Here is a 23,962-nt window from a genome sequence, read left to right as displayed (position 1 = left end):
GCTCATGAAATAGTTAAGAGATTTTATTCTAATAGCTATAATTACAGTGCTTGTTTGTCGAAATGAAAACTGAAAACAAGTATACAAAACAGTTGATTACTAATTGTGTATTGAAAGCAGTCAGAGGTTCCACGACACCGAATAAACCAGTTCTGAGGGGTTCCCCCCGAGATAAAGTTTAACAGCTCCAGCTTCTTCAAGTGTTTATCAAAATACAAAAGAAAAAAGTATAGACGTCGTCTTTTCTCGCTGGCAAATCTGACCGTTGCAGGATGAGGGAGTGGAAGCTACTTCACACATGTACAGACGGGGTGCTCCGACAGGCTGTGCACTCTGGGTGGAAAGCTCCCAGCTGGCATGCACTCCTGTGGGAGACCCTACGTCCCGGGAGTCTGCTGCTCTGGCCAAGGTGTCTGAGTAAGCGCTGGGAGGAACGGGGCTCTCTGCTCTGCTGAGTGGTCACATAAAAGCACCACACACCTGACCGAGAGAACGGTGGGTGGTGCTCTACTTTCTTCCACGCTGAGAGCCCAAAGGCCGCTGCCCACGCCACGGCCAGCCGCGCGGGTTCCCGTCACCAGGGGCCCAGCGGCCCAACAGAGGGCCTGCGGTGCTCAGATGGTAGCCTGGGCCATGCACAGCCTCAAAGCTCGTTTCCTAGGTAACCGTGTGAGCACAAGTACAAGCACAAACTCCCTATGAAATACAGGATGATCCAAAAAGACAAAGAGTAGTTACAGGGATCTCTATTGTGACCATGCAGAATTGATGGTGGGTTTGTTTTTGTCGCCTTGGCTCATGTTCCCAACGGGAAACACCGTCAGATGGACTAGTACTCAGGCTGTTCCTGTAAAACCTCCACTGGGTGTGTTTCTCCCTTCTGTGCGTTCAAGTGTTCTCCTTTATTGTTAGCTACTTTAAAAAATGCACTGAGTTTGGGTTAAAAACCAACCACCCAAATGGATCTCAACACAGGTCTCAGGCCGAGAGAGGGCGCTTGGTTCTTATAACACAGTAACCCCGGGGAGCCCAGGTTCAGTGTGTGGAAATCCCTTCTCAGTACTGAACAGTGAGTTGATTTTTCTTTTTTACAATAAAAAAAGCTGAGTAATATTGCATAGGAGTACCAGAAACTGCCTCATTGGAACAAAAACTATTTACATTAAATAAAAAACCTGTTTGCAGGCTGTGTCTGCCGCATTTACAGCACGGTGTGTACACACTGTGACCCAACCCCTGGAGACAGCTTCTGGCACTCAACACCACAGAGCCGCACAGTTTGCCACACGAGAGGAAAGCAGAGGGCGAGAGAGGAGGAGGAGGGAGAGGAGGCAGAGAGGGAGGAGGACCGGTCTCGGCTCATTTCTGGTTCCGCAGCTGATTGGACAACCAGTCCAGCCCCTCATAGAGCCCGTCCCCGCTGGTGGCGCAGGTGGCCTGAATGTACCAGTTTCTGTGGCGCAGGGAGTGTAGCCCCAGTTTATCTGTGATCTCAGCGGCGTTCATGGCATTGGGAAGGTCCTGGGGAGAAAGACGACACACCCAGGCTCTCGGTGAGCATGATGGGCCCGCGGGGAGCCAGCCCGCCCCAGCCAGCTCTCTCCCGGCGAGAGGGGCAGCCTGCATGCTCCACCTTGAGCCCAGCACCTCATTTCTCGGCACTTTCGTTTGCCAAATGTCATAAGGGGACAATTCATTCAGGGCCCAGCAACAACGACCACACAGGATGGCACAGTGAGTCAAATGAAAGGATGCACGGAAAGCATCCGCTACCAGTCACATCCTGGGCCAAGTCCCTGGGCCTCAGGTTCTTCCCAGGCCCAGAGCCCGGCCTCGAGCAACCCTGCCGTATCACTGATGAGGCCGCAGACCCCCCATCTCGGCGGCGGTTTCTATGCTGCAGAAGGGCATGCCCAGGTGCGTACCTGCTTGTTAGCGAACACTAATAAAACAGCATCCCTGAGCTCGTCTTCTGCCAACATCCTCATGAGCTCTTCACGGGCCTCGTTCACACGCTCCCGGTCATTGCTGTCAACCACAAAGATCAAACCTACAAAGCAAGCGGGCATCATTGCAAAAGGCTGAAAACCCACCCTGCCCAGCCTCACCTGCAGGCAACGTGGCCTGACTTCTGAAAGTGGAAGCAGACGGGCTGTCGTGGGGCTGAAGGCTTGGTCTTCCTGTAGCCACCACGTGTCTGTGAGACCGCGGGACTCACCGGAGGGGAGGTACGGGCACCCTGACTGCTGCCTGTGCTCAGAGGGACTCCCACATGAGCAGTCCATTTTCTGGGCTGCCCAAGGAGGCCTCCAAGAGGCAGCACCCCCCCGCCCCCCCATTTCTAAAAAGGCAGCAGCACTTTCTGGTAGTGAGAGGTCAAGTGCAGGCAGTCAGCAAAAAGGAGGTGGCCAGGGTCCTCCTGGGGCCCTCGTGGGGCTCTGCTGAGGGAGCAAGGGTCTGAGTGGCTGCCTGACAGGCCACCCTAAGTCCCAACAATGGGACTCCCGGGATGGTAGTAAACAGAATGCGAGGCATTTACCCTGGCTGCCTGTTTCCTCATCTGTGAAATCAGAAGACAGCACCAGCCTCGCCAGGGCTCTTCTGAGGGCTACGCGGGATCAACCATTACAGCACTTGGCACAGGGGGCCGTGCAGGTGTTCGTACACATCTACACGTGAGCTGTTATTAATAACTCAAAACCAAACCAAAGCTTTCTCAGGCCTATCTGAATTCCAGCCTGCTGAGGAGCTGAAGGCCTCCTACCGGAACAGGCCCAGGTTTCCGCTTTACAGGGGAGCGCGCGCACGCGTGCCTCTGGGCCCAGTGGCCCTGCTGGACCGGGCCCCAGCTGCTCACCTTGTGTGTTCTGGAAGTAGTGACGCCACAGGGGCCGGATCTTATCCTGGCCACCCACATCCCACACGGTGAAGCTGATGTTTTTGTACTCAACCGTTTCCACGTTGAAACCTGAGAGGAGCAAGAGATTGGAAGATGAGCGTCTTCTCTGCCCTCATCATGCTTGGCGGGAGCTGCTGAACAAAGAGACACTCTGTCCCCCGGGGGTCACTGAGGAGGGGCTGGCAGGACGCCCCCGGGGAGCCCCAGTGGACTAAGCGGCAGCAGCAATCAAGTCCCTGCTGGTCCCTCACTTCCCTCAGAAGGGTTCCTCCCTACTGGCTCCCAACGGAGGCACCCCCTGAGCCTGCTCCCAGCAGGGCCCTGCGCCCTCCCAGAGCCTGCCCCACTGGATGAAAGGACAGGTTTGCACAAAGGCTGGACTCCTTACCTATAGTGGGAATAGTGGTTACTATTTCACCAAGCTTCAGCTTGTAGAGAATCGTAGTCTTTCCCGCAGCGTCCAGGCCAACCATGAGAATGCGCATTTCTTTTTTGCCAAAAAGGCCCTTGAAGAGGTTAGCAAAAATATTCCCCATACTTGCAGACTGGTGAAATCAACACTGGCCAGAGACACCTGAAAAGACAAGATGTTCCACAGGTTTCCGTCTCTGTGTGGCCCCAGCCAGCACCGGAGAAGCAATTCAGAGACTACCCACCCACCCGCCCACCGAGGATGTGCTCACACACAGTTACCTCTTTCTAAAGCTCACGGCTCAGGAAATTACGCAATTCTGGTTCCCAAGCAACAGAAAAATGAATCCTGCATATTAAGCTACTCAAGTGAACTGCCCCCAAATCAGCCTCAGATTAGAGGGCTGGACTTTCGATGAATCAGAATTTTACGCAGCTGCAGTAACTCCTTAATTTTACATGGCGCTATCTCAGAAAATAACTTCCCAAAGTTACACAGCAAGTTAGGGTACAGAAAGGCCCAGAACTATGCCCTGACTCCTAAGTTCCCTCAAACATGTCACTGTTCCAAGTAGGACTCACCCCTGAAGACGAGATGTTTACCATTTGAAAACTGGTACTTTCAAACGAATGCTAGATCTTCTTTGCAATCCAATAGACATTTTCCAGGGCCAGAGAGAACAACCCAAAAGAGCCCTCAGCCTATGAGGGTCCCCACCCTGATACAGGAGTTGAGTCACCCTGTCGCACAAAACGGAAGCCTGCGGTGCTGGGTCCTGGGGATTCCAGTGAGAGCAGTCAACTTTCACTCCAGTGCCAGAGCTGGGCCATGCGGCCTGGAGGCAGGACCTCCCAGGCTCCCGCCACCCCAACAGCACACCAGGGCAGGGGTCTAAGCACGCAGATCCCACTCCTGCACTGGCCCCAGCACGCCTTTGTTCTAGGAAGGCGGAGGACATTGTAAGGCATGTAGGGCATTACGTCCACAGATAAACCCAGGAGGCGCAATGGTATTCATGCCAGTAGAGGGGACTCTACCGTCACAGTCCCTCCAGCTGAGGCTGCGGCCACCCCTGGGGCGCATGTCGCTGGCAGGCTCCTGTGGGCAGTGCCAGGTGTATGCAGGACCATGCACAGCTCATCCGGCCCTCAGCACGACAGAGACTCTGGGACCACTGATCCAAGTCAGCTAACACCACCTGTGTCAGAGACGAGGCTCAAAACTTGCAGGAAGGAAGTGTCACCAAGTCCCAGAGGCCCCTGAATGCCTGGCCATTCTGTGGGCACTTCTGACCTTCAATTGTTTTGTTTTGCTCCCTTCACCCCCCAAACAAGAGCTTTATAAAAAATGGTCATCACTTTCTCAAATGCTTACAAATTTGGGATTTTAACCACCTAACAGTAAAACCAAACAGTGAAGTACTATGCAGCTGTGGAAAAGGATGAAGGAGTTCTTTATGTGCTGGTTTAGAAAACTAACCGATACATATTAAGTTAAAAAAGCAAGGTGAAGAACAGAGAGTATGACAAGCCTTCCTTTACAGATTGCTTGTACTGAACTGCCTATGCACAGAGGCATCTGGAAGGCTGTTAATATGAAACTAGTATTTCCAGGGGCTGGGGAAATGGGTGGATCTGAGACCAAGCAGGAACGACTCTTCACGGGATGCTTTTTCCCTTTTGAAGTAGTTTCGAACCTCTTCAACCTTTCCTGACAGGCCGACATTCGGGTTGCTGTCCTTCAATCTGGGTTTGTCTCATGTCCCTGTGACGGGCTGCAGGTTACGCATCTTGGAAACACCAGGAGGCGCTGTGCTCTCCGTGTTGTCCCATCTGGTGGCATTCAGAGTTTGCTCAGTACTGGTTTTCACTTTTGATGACTTGATAAAGGTGACATTTGCTACGTCTCTTTGTTGGGATGGCTGCCAAGTGGTGACGTTCTACTTAGCCATTCGTCCTACAGTTCTTGGTTAGCCTTCTACGGTACAGACACCCCTCTTCCCTCCTGCCACCATTCACTTATTCGTTCGCGGCTATCAGCACAGACCCGTGAGTCCCCACTGTGTGCGGTCAATGGGGCAGTCAATAAGCCTCTTGATGCAGGGGCCCCAGTGGTCCAGACTCAGCCAGCAGAGCCCCTCTGAGCTGGCTGCAGTGCCCTCTGGACACCTTTTATTCTTTTTTGGTTTTGAACCATATTACCCGTTAAAATTAAATGAATTTTAAAATTTAGAAAGATCTTCACTGTAACATTCCCTTTTCTGGAGACAGCCAATTTTCTTAAAGAGGATTAAAAATTCTTTATGGGAAAACAGGACAGAGTAAGCATACAAATTTATCAGCTCACTCCTGAAATCAGTATCAATAAAGAAATAAAAATGCAGAAACCCACACGGACAAAGGGAAAGGAGACAAATTTTGGAACACGACACTTGACTAGGCAGAGAAAGATAGAATCTAAGGCCCTGCAGAGAGGGAGTCCCAAATGAGAAGCAAGCCGAGAGCTCCTGGAGAACCCTGGAAACTTGGGGAACTTGCTGCACCAGGTCTGAAGATGAAAGAAAGGGATGAGAAGGGAGCTGGGCTGAAAACCTGGGTAGGGATTATCATTGCCTGCTTCTTCCCCAGCTCTGCAGGAGATGGAAGGAACCTTCTTGGAGCCACTGAATCAGAGAGGCTCAGACCGAGGTATCTAAAGCACAGAGGAGGGTGTGAGGGAGATGCTATGCTGAAAGCAGAGGGTCCCAGCGCATACCAACACACTGGACAGCCGTGAAACCCCCATTCAGCTGCCAGAACAATGACGTGAGCTATGCATATACCCCTGCAGGCTTCTGTACACGAGAGACCAAAGGCCTCAGAGAAAGGACAGCATTTGGAGGCCCCCAAAACAGCAGAGTCCACCCCTCGCTGTCCACCTTTAAAAAGTCACCAACATAAGAGACCAAAATAAACATACAAAAAAGGACTTTGGAGGGAAGCAAATAAAACAGAAAAACAAAACAAGAAAAACCCAGGAGAAATTAGAAACAACCAAAATCAAAAACTCAATCAAAGCATTAAAAATGAAGCCTCTCAGAAAGGAGAAAAGAAAAAAGACCCACTCCAACACACAATGCAAATTCTAGAACATCAGAAGTCAAAAGGTCTTAAAAGCACCCAGAGGTCAGAAGACCAATAAGCAATGCTTTCAAAATTCTGAGAATGTGACTTTTCAACCTTTAATTCTACACCCAGCCAAAGTATCAATTAAGTGTAAGGATAAAATAAAGGTAATTTCAGAATTGCAAAGCCTCAAAATATTTGCCTCTAAAGTGCTCCTTCCTCAAGAGGCTACCACAAGGCATACGAGAAAGGGCATTCCATCACAGAAGAGCAGACGGGTGATGGCAGGAGGAGACCATCCGTCCACAATGGAGCAGGAGGATGGAGCTCTTCAGGAGAAAGTGAACACGCTATCTACGGGCTGTTCACGTGGGCTTTGACTGCTGAGGGCATTTGGGGAAAACTAATGACAGTTACATAAAAAAATAACCACCAAAAAACCCAAAGATGAAAATGGACAAAAAGAGAGATTACTTTAAACTTTACTCCAGCCAGTCACTACTTCTTCAGCAGCAAACAGTATTTATGTAGTCACAATAGTAATTACTAGGATACTGGGAAGCTGAGTTAAGAATTTGTGGTATAAAGGGCCAATCCTCACTGTCCAAATTTAGAAGTCTAAACTCGATAAACTGAGAACGAACAGTGTAAGCATGTTAACTTAGAAATAAGGCGGCCACAGGTAAGCAGTGGAAGGAACTGTCCCGGGAAGCAGATAGGGGGTGAGAGGGGCTGCACAGAGGACTGCTACTGACATTTTTTGTGTCAACTTTGAAGTATTATGTTTACAAAAATCAACACAAGAACCTAGGCGTGGAAGGAGAAGAAGTTATCCATACCCTCACCAACCTCCACATCAGATAAACATAAAATTTCCCATGTAAACAGAGTCCAGTTGTGGGAACTGCGGGCTAGATTCCTGCCTCCACGTGTGCTTAAAACATAACCACAGCACACTATCAACAAATTACGTGCGTTTTCTACTCGCGATATGCCCTTTGCAGTACCACCAAATGATATATCCAACATCTGACTCTGCTTGCTCCACGCTGGGCTCCTGGCCTACCTTAGAGCATCTGTAGGCAGCCAAGTCTGCAATTACCACAGTGGTCCAGGCCCTCCCCCCACCACACACTGTTTAAAATACATTTTTTATTTATATGTACTTTCATATATACATATTGTAAACGAAGTATTGGAACCCCAAAAGGGGAAAATGGCTCATGAATCTGGCAGCAGGCCCAGGATCTGGATGAGCAAAAGTCTTTGGCTTAAGACACGACCCTACAGCCATCTGGGCTCTCTCTCAACATGCCCCTCCGTAGACCCAGGCAGTGCTGGTCAGTGCTTCCCGCCTCAGCATACTCCAATATCCTCACGGCGCCCTGGACCTAGTCTAGAAATTCCGAAAAGCCCCTAGGGCCTGTTTTTCCTCGCCTGTGCCCAACCGTTGTTTTCTGCTTTGTAATACGGGCACACCTAACACAATGCGCCTAGCAGGGTAAAAGGTCAACAGCGACAACCTTAGCTGTTTCCTCGGCCTGTCTGCACAAGTTCTAGCTTGATGTATAATGCCCAACCCAGGTGCTATTTCACCCTTTCCTCCACACACACACACAGGTCAAAACCTGTTCTTCAGGTTCACCTGAACATCCTGTGTATTAGTAAGCACTGAAAACTCTTTTTCAGAAGAACCTGTCAGCCTAGGCAGGCATCCCGCACAACTCTGATTAACTTAGAGGCGACAAGAAAAGTAACAGTAACAGCTCGTTCCTGTTCCCTGAGATTCAAAGTTCTGACCAGACTAAGGTCTCCACCTTTGGCAGAGCTGACCCGATGTCCTTTAGGGACAGTTTTTTCCCTCTCTTTGCTCGGGACTAGAGAACAGCAACACAGGTGGCTTTAGGAAGTAAAGCAAAGAACAGCACAGGGAAACCTGTGAGAGCCGCAACTCCACAGGACTGCCTTGTTTCTCGGGGTCTCCCAAGTGTTCTGCCTTTGACGGGGCACAGTCTTACCACTTTTCAGTTTTCCTTCTCTGACAGGTTTCTGCCTTACATGGGTTCCGGCTTTTCAGGTTTTACTGTACATACTTAACTCCGGTGAGCTACGTTCTCTCACTTGAAAGGGACTGACCAGGGCAGCGGTCAAGGTCAAAGGGCATCACTGGGGAAGAAGCAAACCACCTGCCTTCTGAATATGGTGCCAACAAACAGACAACAGGCTTGGGGAAAAAATCTACCTTTGTGAGTCTACTCCAGTTCTACTCGAGTAAATGGATCCAAGAGAACTGGTTTAGCTGTCGCAGAGAGATGTACCTGTGACTCAAGGAACCGCGTGACCTCTACCTGCCCCATCTGCTGTAATTTACACCGTCTCGAACAAGGCTCACAGAGGACCCAGGGTAAGGGAGACAGAGCCCTCGTCTCAATTTAGAGCTGTACATCTTGCCTCTGCAGAAAGAATACGTTCAAGTAGAAAGTTGATAACTTCTCCTAAACTTAAGGCTAGCTTATTAAATACAATCTCTAACAATATCAAGACAGCCTGAACTGTCAGGAACCATGACCCAGAGCACAGGAAGTAAAAACTAATGTGACCCACGGAGGCAAAAACTTAGGGTCCTGACTGTTCTCTGCCAGTTACTGGATGGGTCTCACTTGGAAACTGGGATTGACAGGACGTTACCGACTGGAATGAAAAATGATGGATGAGATCAAAGTTGTGGTTTTTTTAAAAATCAAGTTTATTGGGGAATAAATTATATGCAGTAAAACATACAGCTCAATAGTTCATAATCTGTTTCAATATCTAATTTGAGGAAAATTATGGTAACAGTGAAGATTTTCCTAAGGAACTACACTATAAAAACGTTTCTTCAAGGGTTCGTTTAAAGAGCGGCTGCTTCCAGCACTCACATAGGCAGAGATTATTAACTCCCTGAAGCCTATCTCCTCCAATTCATAAAACCAAGGATTTTAACTTTAAAGGGGGACCGTGCTACTTTCACATGCGATATGGTCACATAATCTGCCACAAACTGCTTTTCGTTTATCGACATCAAACTGATAAATAAGCTAAACAAATCTACACGCCATTACAAGGTGGCCCTGTTGGCCAATATTCCTTTTTTGTAGCTCTGACATTTTTCTTCAACTGGGTATTGTGTTACATTTTATCACTACGAGGAAAGGGAACGTTCCCATACTAGCGATCAACATACACTGCACAAGCCTCACAAGACTGTGACCAAGTCTCAAACAGCAGGCACTGAGAAGGGAGCGTATTCTACCTGCAACCCTCAATGGATTTCAACGCAAATAAGATGTCTAACTATCCAATTATGAAGAAAAAGAAGGAAACCAAAGAAATGTAAAAGCATTCTACAGACACCTCATCCTAGTCTACATCTAAAGGGTAAGTTCTAAGGAGGTATTTTTCCAGAGCCTGCCTCTATGTGGGATCCTACCCATCCCTTAGAAAGAGGGCTGGCTGTCCAGGAGGGGAGTGGTGCTGCAGAAACCCCAAAGCCAGCACCCTTACTCTTAACTGATGGCACCAAAGGCATCTGCCTCCTTCCACAGCTTCCTGCCCCTGGGGAGTTCCAGGAGAGGCATCACCTCTCCGCCCCGCTCTCAGGGGAGGAGTCCGTGCAAGTCCCTTCAGATGGCTCTTTGCCAGCTCAATCTGAAGGTAGCGTCTTTCAATCAGCGCGTGTACTGACATTTGGAAGCGAGTTTCCTCCATGGGATTCTGGTCTGTAAATACAACCTTGGGCATCGCCCAAACGGAACAAGCACACACCAAACAACAGAATGGCCAGTGTGTGAATATGCTTGACTGGAGGCACTTCAATACACCTCAGAAATAATCCTAGTGACCCTTAACTTTAAAACCAAAGTAATTAATCAATCAACATATTCCCATATCGTACTTCCTCCTTGTTCACACTCTTAAGGCTTTACTTTTTTTTTTTTTTTTTTAACATAACTGTCCTCAAAGCACTTCATCAAATACACGTATGTCCTTCTGTGGTGTGATGGATCGCTTTTATATGGCCTTTCTCGCCACAGTCTTGTAACTCCTACCAAAAGACTGGTTGGGACTATGCAAATGAGGACTTGTGGCCTACCAAGAGGATTGGATAGTTTGCTAATAATGTAAATAAGGTGCATGCCACCCTTGTGGGGGATGGGGTCATGCAAATAAGGTGTATGGAACCCAAACGAGGGGGTTGGTTGGTTTTGCCATCCCACTAGGCTTCAAATGAGCCATCCCAGAGATGGGAAAGAAGGATCTCACCATCAGCAAGAAAGAAGAGCCAGGAGTGGAGCACATCTTTTGGACCTGGGATCCCTGCACCGAGAAGCTCCTGGAAGCTCCTAGAATCAGGAGATCGAGAGGAAGGGAGGGAAGGAGAGACAGAAAGCGAGTGAGCAAGTGAGCTGTAACACCAAAGGTGGAAAGAAGTGGCGGCAGAAAAATGGTGGCAGCAGAGGCTGGAGACCGGCAGGAGACAGCACGGCGGGCTTCCTGGTCCAGGAGGGGAAAAGCTGAGTGCTGTCGGGCAGGAAGCCTGCTGGCAGAGCAGGCTGCCTCCAGGCACTTGGTGGAGCTAGGTTTGCCGACCCATGGAGCTGGGGGCTGAGACTTACTGGCGGAGTGGGGTGCCTTGGGGAACTCATCGGCAGAGCTAAAAGAGCTTTGTAACACTTGGCTGACCAGGGCAGAGGCCAGAGGCAGACCAGCCAACCGCACAGCTGAGACGTCCTGATCAAAGAACTGTATCCTGAGCATTCCTGAACCTGAACTGTAACCTGTTACTTCCCTAATATACCCCATAACTGTGAGTATGGTCTGTGAGTTCTGTGTGACCCCTGCAATGAATTATTGAACCCAGCAGAGAAGGAGAAAGTTTCGTGGGAGGGATTGATGGTGTCAGAACTGGTAAAAAAGTGGAAGGGTAGAGGTATGCCTGACCTCCATCTCACAGGAGTCAGCCTTGGGCTGCTGATCTTGCGTCTTCTTCCCCTTGTGAAGTGAGAGGAGGTTAGACACCTCTGCCACGCCATTTTTACAGCTGGTGTCTGAGGCGGGATTTGCTGCAATGGCTCCAGACTTGTGGAAAGGGAAGTAAAACTTTTGATTCTTAGATGGTTACTTTAGTGGTTGTTACCTGTAATGGCTGAAAGGCAAGCAAGAAATGTTATGCTACAGCTGAGGGGAGAAAGAAAAGCAGCATCTGGAGTGGCCTGGGGCAAAAGCCAGGTTGATTAAACAAGATGATGGATAGGGGCCAGGGTGTACAGGTCCCAGCCAGCCAGAGGCCTGAGGCCATATGCACAGGAATGGGAAGATAAAGGAGTAGAGAAGATGAAACTGGAATTTTTAAAAAAGGGCTATGTGTTTTGCTTTCTCCTAACTAGTGTTGTAAACCAGAAAATCCAAACCCCTTGCCACCGAATCAATTTGGAGTAGACCTGCTCCACAGGGTTTCCAAGGAGCAGCTAGTGGATTTTGAACAGATGACCTTTGGTTAGCAGCCGAGCTCTTAACCACTGTGCCACCAGGGCTTCAGTGTTATAAAGCAGACCTAAATATACGATAGAAATGAATATTAGATATCATAGATAAGAGAGAATGTGTAATTCCACCTTCAGCCAATACGTGATTGGATATGCTAAAAGGGGAACTAGAATTTGCCCAAAAGAAACACAGGCTGTTGGTTTGAATAGAGGAGCCCTGTGTACAGAGTACTGGGGCCATAGGTTGAAAACTTGGGCCTCACCCAGGAATTCTGCATGTGACCTACCCAGAACTGCTAAGAGAACAGAAGATATGCATTGAAGGAAGGATCTGCAGGGGGAAAAAAAACCCCACAGTTTTACTCTTTGAATTTCGAGCAAGCAAGTGGTTTGCCTCTGGGTGCCCTGAGGAAGCCAAAGCCAGTGACCATGAGTAGAAGCCCCTTCCAGGACCGGAAGTTAAAGGGAGCTGGCACGCAGATAGCCTGGTACACTGGCCTGTGGTGACCACCAGAGTCCACTCAGGAGTGTAAGTGGCAAAGGTGCAGCAATGAAGAGATGGGCTGAGGGTGGATGTGTTCCATCGGCACCCGCTGACCTAGCCCAGGGAGACAGGGATGGGGGGAGCTGGCTGGTTCTCACTGACCCAGCCACAGGGGCTAGGGATGAGGTGACCAGAACCCAACTGAATGAAATGAAAGATGTCTGACGCCATGAAGTGGTGCAGACTGCTGCAATTTGAAGGCTTGCTCTGGACTGGACTTTGCTCATGGCTGCAGATGCTCCAAGTTCCAACTGGAACAGAAGAGTCACAGACCAAGGAACACGCCTGTCTCTACAGACTACTGGTTTGACAGGGACTGGCAATTTAAACATTGGCTATCTAAAAATGGGGAGATAAAGGAATAAAGTGGCTGGCTTGCACGCTTTCACGAGTGTGCTTAGACACAAAATGAGGGGGACAAGGGAGGATCCCCACTGAATAGTTTCCTCTTTTCCTGATGGGTCTGGGGAAGAGAGAGTGGGGGAAGATGCTGATAGGATCATATGACTAAGTTGTGAGAACTGACTATTAATAGGGTTAACTGTGAGTGCAAAAACTAATCGTAGAAGCTGTGTAAGTGTGAGAGTGGATAAGGGGGAGGCACTGCCGGACTGGAGCACAGCGGCCAGACCTAAAGTCCCTGCAAGGTTCTGCTGTGCTGACACCCCAGGAGGCTCAGAGCAAGGACACAATCTCAGTTAAATTTTCTTAGAGACCAGAAAGGGTGAAGCCTGACCAGATTAGATAGATACCTGCAGCCAACCTCAGTGGCTGTCACCTGAGTAACCTTACCCTGAGGGCTCTCTGCCCTACTGAAGGGCTGTGAATGACTGTTTTGGACTGGTCAATGATTGGGAGGGGGAAGTTAATCCTTAAAGCATGAAAGAACCATGGCTACAAAAGCCAGGGGTGGCCTGTGGGGCGATGGATTGCTTTTATATGGCCTTTCTCGACATGGTCTTGTAACTCCTACCAAAAGACTGGGTGGGACTATGCAAATGAGGACTTGTGGCCTACCAAGGGGATTGGACAGTTTGCTAATAATGTAAATAAGGTGCATGGAATTCTAACGAGGGGATTAGTCGGTTTTGCCATCCTGCTAGGCTTCAAATGAGCCACCCCAGAAACAAGAAAGGATCTCACCACCAGCAAGAAGAAGAGCCAGGAGTGGAGAGCATCTTTTTGGCCTGGGACCCCTGCACCGAGAAGCTCTTGGAACCAGGAGACTAAGAGGGAGGGAGGGGAGGAGGGAAAGGGAGAGGAAGAAGGAGAGGGTCGAGCTGAGTGCGTTCAGGCCGAGGCCTGACGGTAGAGTCGGGTGGCTCTGGGTACTTATCAGCAGAGCTAAAAGCTCTGTAACACTTGCCAGAGCAGGGCAGAGGCCAGGCAGAGGGGCTGAGGGCCAGCAATAGACCTGCCTGTGGGCACAGCTGAGACGAGGCTGTTCTGATCTAAGAATCCTGAGTGAAGAACTGTATCCTAAGCATTCCTGAACCTGAATTGTAACATGTTACTTCCCTAATAAACCCCATAACTTTGAGTATGGTCCGTGAGTTCTGTGTGGCCACTGCAATGAATTACCGACCCCAAAAGAGAAGCAGAGTGTGTCACGGAAGGGCGTCAGAAATGGTACAAATGGCTGAGAGAGGAGGTATGTCTGACCTCTGCCTCACAGCAATCAGTCTTGGGCTGTTGGTCTGGATTCTTTTTCCCTCTTGTGCAGTTACAGGAGGTCAGATATCTCTGGCATGCCATTTTTACACCTTCTGAAATCTCTACACAGGAAGCCCTTAGGAAATAAGCAGACAGGCTAGCCCACATGCAAAAACAAACCTCTCAGGACCACTGAAAGCAAATGGCACATGACCTCTACCTTTCTGAGAGTGAAAAGTTTGAGGTCTTTACAGGCTCAAATCAGTTCCACCGGAGAGAGTGCTGGCTGGGATGTGGGTATGAGGAGCCCCTTCTTCCCATGTGCACAGCCCTGAGCACACACATCCCTTGGAGCAGGCGCTAGCTGCTCCTCAAAAGTTTGTTCTCCTCTTTTTCTCTCGGCGACAGAACCCCAATTTACATACTCATCTAACATTTTCGAAGCATGGTAGACTGCGGTTAACTCAAACTGCAGAAAGCAAAACCGCAGAAAAGGGGGGGACTACTGGTACATCTATTTTGGCGGTAACGGTATGGATAGCCCATGTCTGACCTGAAAATGCAGTTAAGTCTAAAGGACTTGTCATTGGAAAAATACAAATCCCCAAACACAAATTTGCATCAATCCACACATTAAAACTCACAACAAACATAAATGGAGGAAATCAAAATAATTCTAAAACGCAGAGAAGCAACTGAGAAACCACCCTAAAGATACACATACTGTGGGACCCCTATCAACTAAGGGGTGTGCCAGAGCAAGGCACGAGGCGTGGCAGCTGGACTTCCTAAATACGCACTGGAATCCCCAGTAAGCTCCACCAATGCGATAACTTCCAGTTGTCAGAATCAATCAAATTAATTACCTTTAGTAATTAACCTGGCAGGTCATTAGTTAGTAGTCCTCCGAAAGTCAACGGGAGCTGTGCGTCAGTCCAATCTAGTGGGAACCACAGGAGGGAGCGCCTAAAGAAGACCCTGTTAGGACTTTCCCACTACTTCTAAGACCAGTCTCCCAGACACTCTGCCAATCCTCCAATAAGCTAGTGAGCACCTGAACTCAATTTCTGAAGCCAACAGCAAACATCACCTTCTGTAGGAAAGGCTTCTCGCCAAGAATTGGTCCTTTATTCTAGATTGTTCTAAGAGCACCCTTCACACAGCTGATCAACATTAGCCACACCACAGCTTGCCACAGTGCTTGGAACAGAGAGGTCCAACACATACTCACTGAATCACACCGATGGACGACTGGACAGAAATGGAGTAGTGACAATAAGCTGACCTTCCCCATCAAGATTCACGTAACTATTTCCCCAAACCTCACCGGTGAACTAATTCGGAGAGGTCTCTTGGGTCAAGCAGAGATCAAAGGCTGATATGACTGTGGGCAATATTGAAAAAGTTTACCTTCTGATTGTAGCTAGAAATTTTAACAGGTCCACACACACACATCCTTGCACATCTTATGGTTGCTGTAGTATTCTCAATCCTTACAGAACTGGCAGGCATCTGGTCACACTATTTTTTTTTTTAATGTCACTGTGGTATTTTACAAATATGTAAAACACTTGCCATTTTAACCATTTTTAAGTGTACACTTACGTGACATCAATTACATTCACCGTGCTGTATGACCACACCACTACCCATTTCCAAATGCTCTTCATCACCCTCAACACAAACTCTTAAACAGTACCTTCCACTCCCAAATCACCAGCCACTGGTAACCACTAATAAACTTTTGTTCCTATGCACTTGCCTGTTCTAGATATGTCATGTAAGTGGGATCATACAATATTTGTCCTTTTGTGTCATCTGACTTATTTCACTAAGCATAATGCTTTCCAGGTGCATTCGTGTTGTATTGGTCAAGCTACTGCAATTCATACCTATTCTATGTAGTACGATTCCTGGGTTTCGGTTCTAACAGAGAGGACATCACAGAGAAGGTAAGGTAATTCAGGATCCAGAGGAGAGCTCCTGGCACAGTGGTAGGATTCGGCTGCTGACCGAAAGGTCTGCAGCTGGAACCTACCAGCCGCTCCTTGGGAGAAAGATGTGGTTGCTTTCGTAAAGATTAACATTACAGCCCCGGAAACCCTATGGGGCAGCAGTTCTGTCGTCCTATAAGATTGCTCGATGGCAATGAGTTTGGGTTTAATTCAGGATTCTAATTTCTGTAGCAAAGTAAATCCCGTTAAATTTACTTTTCTCGCTTCATTATATATATGCTCACCACAAAATATGCTGGGCACAAAGAAACTGCTGGTTTCTATATTTTGGTTCACTCCCCAAAGAGGCCACATCACAGCACCCACTGGTGCAGATGGGTTCTCTCACAGCTCGAAGTAGGGTTCTGGTGGGTACCGAGCTTCACTATGACTCCCCTTCTACACCACTTCAAGAGAAAGGGAACTGAAGAGCCGACAGCCAATGTGCCTTCATACAAGAACCTGCAATAGAGTTTTGCTATTCTTCCTCAAATCACTCAGAACAGGGAGGCCGCCCCTCTGGGAGTGATCAAGCCAATCCCCCAAAACTGAATTTGAAAACAAAAAGTTATAAGGCCACCTCTTTTTCCAGAAGTGGAAGACCTGCTCTTTTGGTGGAAATAAAAAGGAAAGGGCGGCAGGCGTCCAGAGCCACTGTCTGACTCCTTCCCTCTTTGGGGCACGCAGCTCCACCCCGCCTCACACTAGGCCGGGGACAGGTGCAAGCCAATACCCACACCCCTCCACATTCTTGCCCCCACGTTCTCCCCCCAATCTCTGGGAGGGCACTGTTCTAACAGGAACCTCTCATCTCTTGCCTGGGTCCGTTCCTACCTCTAGTCTGCACTGCAAACCAAGGCAGACTGGCTCAGAGAACTCTCAATACCACACCTCTGCTCCTGTACACCTGCTGTAAGCCCCCCACAGCCCCCATGGCCTCCCGTGGAGAAGAGGCCACAGCCTGGCTGGTGGCAGTGCCCCTCCTCACCCTTGGTTCATTAGTACTTTCTCAAGCCTTGGACCCCACCAGCCTTCGTTTCTCACATTCCCACTTTTTTTCTCCAGCCACCCTCACTCTCATCCAGGCTCAAGGCATTACCACCTACCTACGCGCTGACACCTCCAAATTGCTATTTCCAGCCAGACTTCTCCTCAACTCGAGACTCATCCTACTGCCCGCTCGACAGACATCCTTTCCAGCCGGGCGTCTAACTCTCCCACAGAAAGTTCCAGACCATCACTTTCACGCACAGAAACATTCTTTCAGTCACTCAGACCCAAGCCCTGGAGACATCTCCAATCCCTCTCTCTGTCCCCTCATCCTAAAATCGTTTTTGCTTTATCAGCAAATCCTGTCATCATTGCCTCTGAAAGGTGGGAGACTGACCACTTGTCTTCATCTTCACCACTAGCTCCCCTTGGTGTCTGCTCCCGGCCACCTTTTCTCCCCTCTGTGGGAGTAACCCGTTGCTTCCACCCCACAATGTGTTCCCAACACACTAGCAAGAGTGGGCTTGTTACTGTTACAGTAAGTCCAATGATTTAACACTCCTGCTCAAACTGTCTGGTGGCCCTCACCGCACTCTAGGCCACCAGTGGTTGGAAACCGTCAGGCCCAATGTGCCCGCCATGACACGTTTTATAACTCTACCTTTACCATCCTGAAAGAAAGCTAACAGACAATATAACCAACATAGAGCAAAAGGGGGAAAATCATCACATTGCATAACTGTACTGTAATGGGAAATAAAGGGTAAGTGATGTGTGACAAAACACGGACTTCAATGCTGGGAATGACCACGAACTGAGATAAAATGAAGTGGTCAGACACACCTGTACCTCCTCAGAGGACCGCCATGACAGACAGCTGCAGCTGCAGACTTTGTGTGCCCATGAGGTGATAATCCCCCCACCCCGGAAACAGAGAATAACTCTTGGTAAGGTTCTGAAAACAAATAAAATCATCCTTCATTTACAAGGTAGCTGCATTCCTGGAAAATTCAAAACATCTATTAAAACTACGCCAAAAAAGTGTTCTGTCTCTGTATGTAAAACAGATGTAATAACTGGATTTTCCACCTACATGGAAGTCATACAGGATGCAGCATTGTTTGGCCCCTGCCATTAAATGCCTGTACCGACTCCCAGCCTTTGAGCAATCCAAGAATGCTCCCACCGATGTCCAAAAAACCCTTTCTGGGGGCTGTAGAACCCCTTTGAGAACCACTGTCATGCCCAACCAGGCTTGCCTCCTCAACTTCAACTCCATCCATTCTTCCCCTTCCCTCCCCCAATCTATTCCTGGCAGGTCTCCAAGAACACCAAGCTCACTCCTGCACCTCAGGGACTTTGCACTGACTATTCTCCTCGCCGGAGCCCTGGTGGCCCAGTGGTTAAGAGCTTGGCTGTGAACCAAAAGGTCGGCAGTTTGAATCCACCAGGCACTCCTTGGAAACCCTATGGGGCAGTTCTACCCTGTCCTACAGGGTCGCTATGAGTCAGAATCCACTCGACAGCAACGGGTTTGGTTTTGATTCTCCTTGCCTGTAAGAAGCTTCCCGTTTCTCACAGATGCCTCACTCCTTTACATCTCTGCCCAAATGTTACCTGTCAGGGAGGTGCTTCCCTGAACAACCCATTTACAACAGTCCCTCCTACGCTCCCCTGATTACTCCCCCAGCCCGCCCTGCCTGGCTCTGACAGGCCTCCGCTGTACCTAACATCCACATATTTTATTTGTTTACTGTCTGTCTGCCTTCCTGGTGAGGACAGATGCTCCACCAGGACAGTACTCTATGAATGATGTATCTTCTGCGCAGAACACTTCCTCCTCCCCACCTCTACCAGTTTCCAGCTGGCACTAGGAAGAGGTGAAAGTAACTGTAAAAGAACATTTATTAGGGCCCTTAAGGGTCAAAAAGACTAATCACACATCTACAATATGCCTTCCCTGAAAAGCGGTTTGTCAGCAGAAACCCACCAAGCCACCAATGAATTTCACGCTGTTTTAAAGGTGGTCCAGTATGAACATTCCTTTGAACGTAACAACGAAGGAATCAGGAGTGTCAGAGATACTGTTAACTTCTCAAGGCAAAGTGTGGCATCTCAGCAATATAAAAATACCATGGGAGGGACACGTGTGCATCCAAAATTTGCTTTCTAAATTTGCCTTTGGATAGCTTCATTTCATTTTCACTTAATCTTCCCAGTAATTTTCAAGATCTTCTATCACCCTGACAGAAGAGAAATGCTAAAAGCTATAATTAGTTTGCCAAAAGATATATTTTAAATATAAATTAATGGATTCAATCAGTTACTTAAGAACTACATTCTGATCTATACAGAAAGCAGACAGCCACTCCTTTACAGGAACACACACTGTTGAGAGCATCCTTTAAAAGAATACCCTTTGTCCTGAGTCCCACGATCAAAATGCTGGCACACTTCTAACTCTACCTTCATTCCTACTCTTCACGAAGGACTCTAAACAGAATTTAGAAATTGTTTTCTTGGCTATTTGTACCTAAATCAAACCAATAACCTGCCAGTTGTCAACCATGTGCGTCAGAGTACAGCTGCGCGCCACAGGGTTTTAAACGTCTGATTGTTCAGATCATCAGGCCTTTCTTCTGAGGCACCTCTGGATGGACTCAAATTTCCAACCTTTCAGTTAGTAGCTGAGTTCATTAACCATCTGGACCACCCAGGGACTCCAGGTCAAACTGATAAGATACTTCAAAATCTTCCCGTTAAACATCCTCGGTATCTTAGAGGATCAGAACCACTAAGTCTCCTGTTCGGCTTCCACATGCAGTAGTGCAAAAGTAATTCAACGTATGAGAAAAAAAGACACCCATTGTTTTCCATAAAGTCAAATACTACCCCTTGAAGCCCTTTAGAAATGAATCCTTCTAACTTGCTAGCATCCTTTTTAGAAGTAAAACTTGTTTCCAAAATACACCCTTCTACATCCTTAAGATGGGCAAAGATCATAATCAAGTCTAATTAATTTATGCTACACAGCAACAGCGAGCCTTTGGGCCTCGGAGGTGTATAAAGAAGTCTGCCTCCTCCACTGAATAGCTCCCAATGCGATGTTTTTGAAATTTGCCTCGCTTTATGCTTTTTCCTGTCTCCTCCCTCACTGTCACTTAAACCACGCCCCCTGCTAGGGTCAGGGACCATCAGGGGCTCCACTCTTCCCCTTCCATTCACTGAGGACAGACTGCTAAGTGCTCGTTATCACTGTGTGTAAAAACCAGGGAACAAGGGCTATTCTGGAGGTGAGTTCCTAACTCAGTCAGCCTCCACCATTCTTTCCAACTCCTGCAGGGAAGCTGCTGTGACAGGACTCTGTGGGCGAGGGCCTAAAAGATTCTCCTGGGAATAAAGAGTCTTGTTGATTCTGTGTTAAATTCTGCAATTCTTTTCCTGCTAATGAGGCCATTTGACCCACCTGAGAGCGCCAAACTACCTCCCAGAATAGCGATACCGCTGAATCGCTGCAGATGAGGTGCAACTACACTTTAAAGAGCTTATGAAACCCTGGCGGCATAGTGGTTAAGAGCTACGTTTGCTAACCAAAAGGTCGGCAGTTTGAATCCACCAGGTGCTTCTTGGAATCTCTATGGGGCAGTTTTCGTCTGTCCTGTAGGGTCGCTATGAGTCAGAATTGACTCCACTGCAGCGGGTTTTGTTTTGTTTTTTTATGACAATCACAAGAGGGTGTAAAGCTGAGGATGGAAACATGATGGTAAGGGTATCCACGTGACCTAGAATTTCCATCTTCTTGTCTTTCTTTCCCACCGTCCTTTACCCCGGTAGGTAGGGTTAGACCCAACCCACAGTTAGGTCCAGTCTTTTCCAAAAGCCTATTTCAGATGATGCTAAGAATACGTCTTTAACAACCGCCTCTGCCAACGAGCAGCAGATACAGCACACAAAAATTTAAAACCCCAACCAAAAGAAATGTCTGTTTCTCTCCCAACTACCTCTAACAGACCTGCATTTTTATTTCGTCTCATTTCTACTAACAAGGTTATGAAGGTTGAAAGGGTCGAAGGGGGAATACCTATCAGGGACAGTGTGGACAGGGACAGTCTTGTGAAAAGCTTGGCAAATTCAGAACGGCTGAGGTCTGATCATTCGTAAACTAGAACGATGACAACTCTCAGAAGGTGTGTGTAAGAAAGTGTGAAGAGCCTGATCTGTGATTAAGAACAGATCTTAAATCCAGATATATCAAGGTAAAATTTAATTAGAAAAATCTGAAAAAACTGATTAAACGCTCAAGTCAAATTACTATACTATTTTAAGAACTGCACAACAGAGTTTTCTTCCCTTGGTTGGGTTTACTCCTATGGCGATTTGACTCTGGAGACCACCTCAGCAGTTGACGGTCCACATAAATTTTACTAAAGTGAAAAAGAAAAGCCAGAACGTACCTCTGTTTAGTTGCAAGCCTGTCTGGTTTTAGGTAGAGACAGATCAGCAGTTGGAGATGTCCGAACGTCCTCCTCATATTGTGCAAGAGGCAAAGAGAACAGCTAAACCTCGTGATTTCTGAAAGCCAGAACTGTACAGAGGAGAGAACCAGCTTCTGCCTTCTCCTAATCTTCCTTCACTGATGAATGGAGAGTGTAAGTCAAGCCAGCTATTAACCAAACCAACGATTTTAAATCTCTCTGGAGTGGCAATTCTGAATATCTGAAGACATCCCACACAAGAAGCATATCTCTAACGCTGACATGATACTTTTCAACACGACGCTCATGAAGACCAGTAAAACTCTACAATGTGGCACACCCAGGACTGAGGACCTCTCCCACGAGATCACCAGAAAATCTTAGTGCGGACAAGATAATACACTTCGGAACAATATGGCTGCTGGTGACAACACCACAGAGCAGGAACACTTTGTTAAACAGTGGAACACATCAAGGCAGAAGACCACAGGATCAGTACACAATGCAGTGAGTGATCTTACACTCCCTCCGGCACACTGCTGGAAACACCACAACCAATCGCGCAAACAGCAAGCAGAAAAAACTGCTGACGCTCCGTCTGAAACAAGAACTACAAGTGACAACTCCACACACCAGTGGTAACGTCAACTATACAGCTCTCAACAGTGACTTCTGGGACCACCCAGCAGCTTTTGAACTTCCCTCATTTTCTGCCCATGATTTCTTGTGCAATTCTGCTCAATCCATTTAAAACAGCAATTTGCTTTTCCTTCTGATGAAATGGGGGGAAGGGGGGTGCCACCGGGCTCGGAGGTACTGCTTGAATTAACTACTTAACATTTTAAGTACTTCATAATTGTTAAGCCTTATTAACAAAATTACAATTTCACATGCCGTAACAACCTGGACTGTGCCACAAGAAAGCATGACGTCGGCTCTGCTATCGAGACTACCTAGATTTTGGGAACAAACTGTTTTATAGGTAGGTTAAAAATTCACCAGCTTGAAAAGAGGTAGGTATTCTTATCTATTCCCAATGACACTCAAGGAAAAAGTCCTAAGGTTAAAGCAAGGAGAAATCAGTCCTCTAAAGGCCACAGGAGCCTTGAGTGCAGATTTATTCAGAAGGCAATTCCTTGAGCTTGGCATTCTATGAAAGCGTTCACATCTCACAGCGAACGCCAGCTTTCTCTTAGAGGTCTACAGATCCTCATCTGAAAGCGAAACATCCATCTCGGCAATACAGGCAGAGCACAGGGCCCCTGCCCTCAGGCAGCTCCGAGCGCTCCCCCACTCCCCCAGCACCGGCCAGGCCAACTCCGATCCCCATCTTCTGAGCAAACGGGAACTGGAGTCAGGAGGCCTCGGTTCAAACCCTAACCATCTGTGACCTTCACCGAGTCACGGAGCCGATCCAAGACTCAGTTTCCCGATCCTTGCGGAGAGCTTCATAAAACCCCCTCTTCCGGGGTTGGCACCCGGAGGCGCCTGGAAGGTGCCAGCCAGACGTCCACCCGTCCTTGGGCGACCACCCCGCCCCGAGCCCTAAGCACCCCGCTTCCTCCTCCACCCTGCCACGGCAAAATGACTCAAACGCGCCGGCTCCCACTTCCCTTCCCTTCGCCGGTCAGCGTCGAGCGAGGCCCGCTCGAACGAGCACTTCCAGCGCCCAGGGGGACGCAAACCTTTCGGCTCCGAAAGCGGCGAGGGCTGGAGAGAAGGAGCAGGAAAAGAAGGCTTTTTAAAGGAAAAGCCCGACACGCCGGGGAGGCCAGGACCGAAGGCCGGACTTCCGGATTTCGGGGCCGACGAGTGGGAGGCAGCCAGGGTGTGGGGCGACAACGCGCGGGCGCTTTCGGGGTGGCAGAGGCCAGCAAGGGGGACACGAGAGGCGCCGACCAAGCCCTCCGCGCCCCGAGCCGCTCGGCCCAGCCCCGGGCCGCCAGGCCCTGCGGCCTCGGCCGCCTCTGGTCCCGCCGCCGCCGATGGACGATAGACACGCGCGAGCCCCACGGTTAGCCTGCCGCCTGCCCGCACCCGCGCCCCCCGCCGTCTCACCCCTCGGCGGCCGGGCTGCTGCTGCGGCTGCTACTGCTGCTCGGAGCCAGGCGTTGGTTTCGCTCCCACAAGATGGCGGCTCTGACGGCGGCCACGTCAGTGCCTGGTGCCGCAGGGGACGCCGGGTAACTGGGGCGGGGACAGTTCAGGCCACGCCCACCCCGCTCTGGGCGCGCATGCGCGGGCCTCTAATGAAGACGGGGCGGACGGGCGAGCTGTGAGGGTTCGGTGTCCTGTCCCCAGTCCCATTCCGCTCGTGCGAGTCCCGCTGCTCTAGCCGTCCCCGCGATCGGATAGGCAGTGGGTGT

At 48.9% G+C, this 23,962-nt stretch overlaps 1 protein-coding gene across 1 annotated transcript; it reads right to left on the bottom strand.

Annotated features, from left to right (window-relative positions):
* Positions 1–7: 7 nt before the first annotated feature.
* Positions 8–23,747, bottom strand: ARF1 (ADP ribosylation factor 1). The gene is made up of 5 exons (XM_004384782.2): positions 23,655–23,747; positions 3,288–3,473; positions 2,858–2,968; positions 1,926–2,050; positions 8–1,521 (listed from the first exon to the last, which is right to left on the bottom strand). Exons 2-5 carry the CDS (start codon positions 3,433–3,435, stop codon positions 1,360–1,362), a joined length of 546 nt encoding a protein of 181 aa, XP_004384839.1. The 5' UTR covers positions 3,436–3,473; positions 23,655–23,747; the 3' UTR covers positions 8–1,359.
* Positions 23,748–23,962: the final 215 nt, after the last annotated feature.

Source organism: Trichechus manatus, unplaced genomic scaffold, assembly GCF_000243295.1.
Source record: "Trichechus manatus latirostris isolate Lorelei unplaced genomic scaffold, TriManLat1.0 scaffold00128, whole genome shotgun sequence".
Lineage (NCBI taxonomy): Eukaryota > Metazoa > Chordata > Mammalia > Sirenia > Trichechidae > Trichechus > Trichechus manatus.
This window is presented reverse-complemented; position numbering and strand designations above follow the sequence as displayed.

Bases quoted from the DNA above. Each gene is read 5' to 3' on its own strand.
- ARF1 (XM_004384782.2), bottom strand. From the start codon at position 3,435: ATGGGGAATATTTTTGCTAACCTCTTCAAGGGCCTTTTTGGCAAAAAA. The intron at 2,051-2,857 runs GTGAGCAGCTGG...CTTGCTTTGTAG, and splicing joins CTACTTCCAGAACACACAAG to GTTTGATCTTTGTGGTTGAC. The intron at 1,522-1,925 runs GTACGCACCTGG...CTTTCTCCCCAG, and splicing joins TAGTGTTCGCTAACAAGCAG to GACCTTCCCAATGCCATGAA.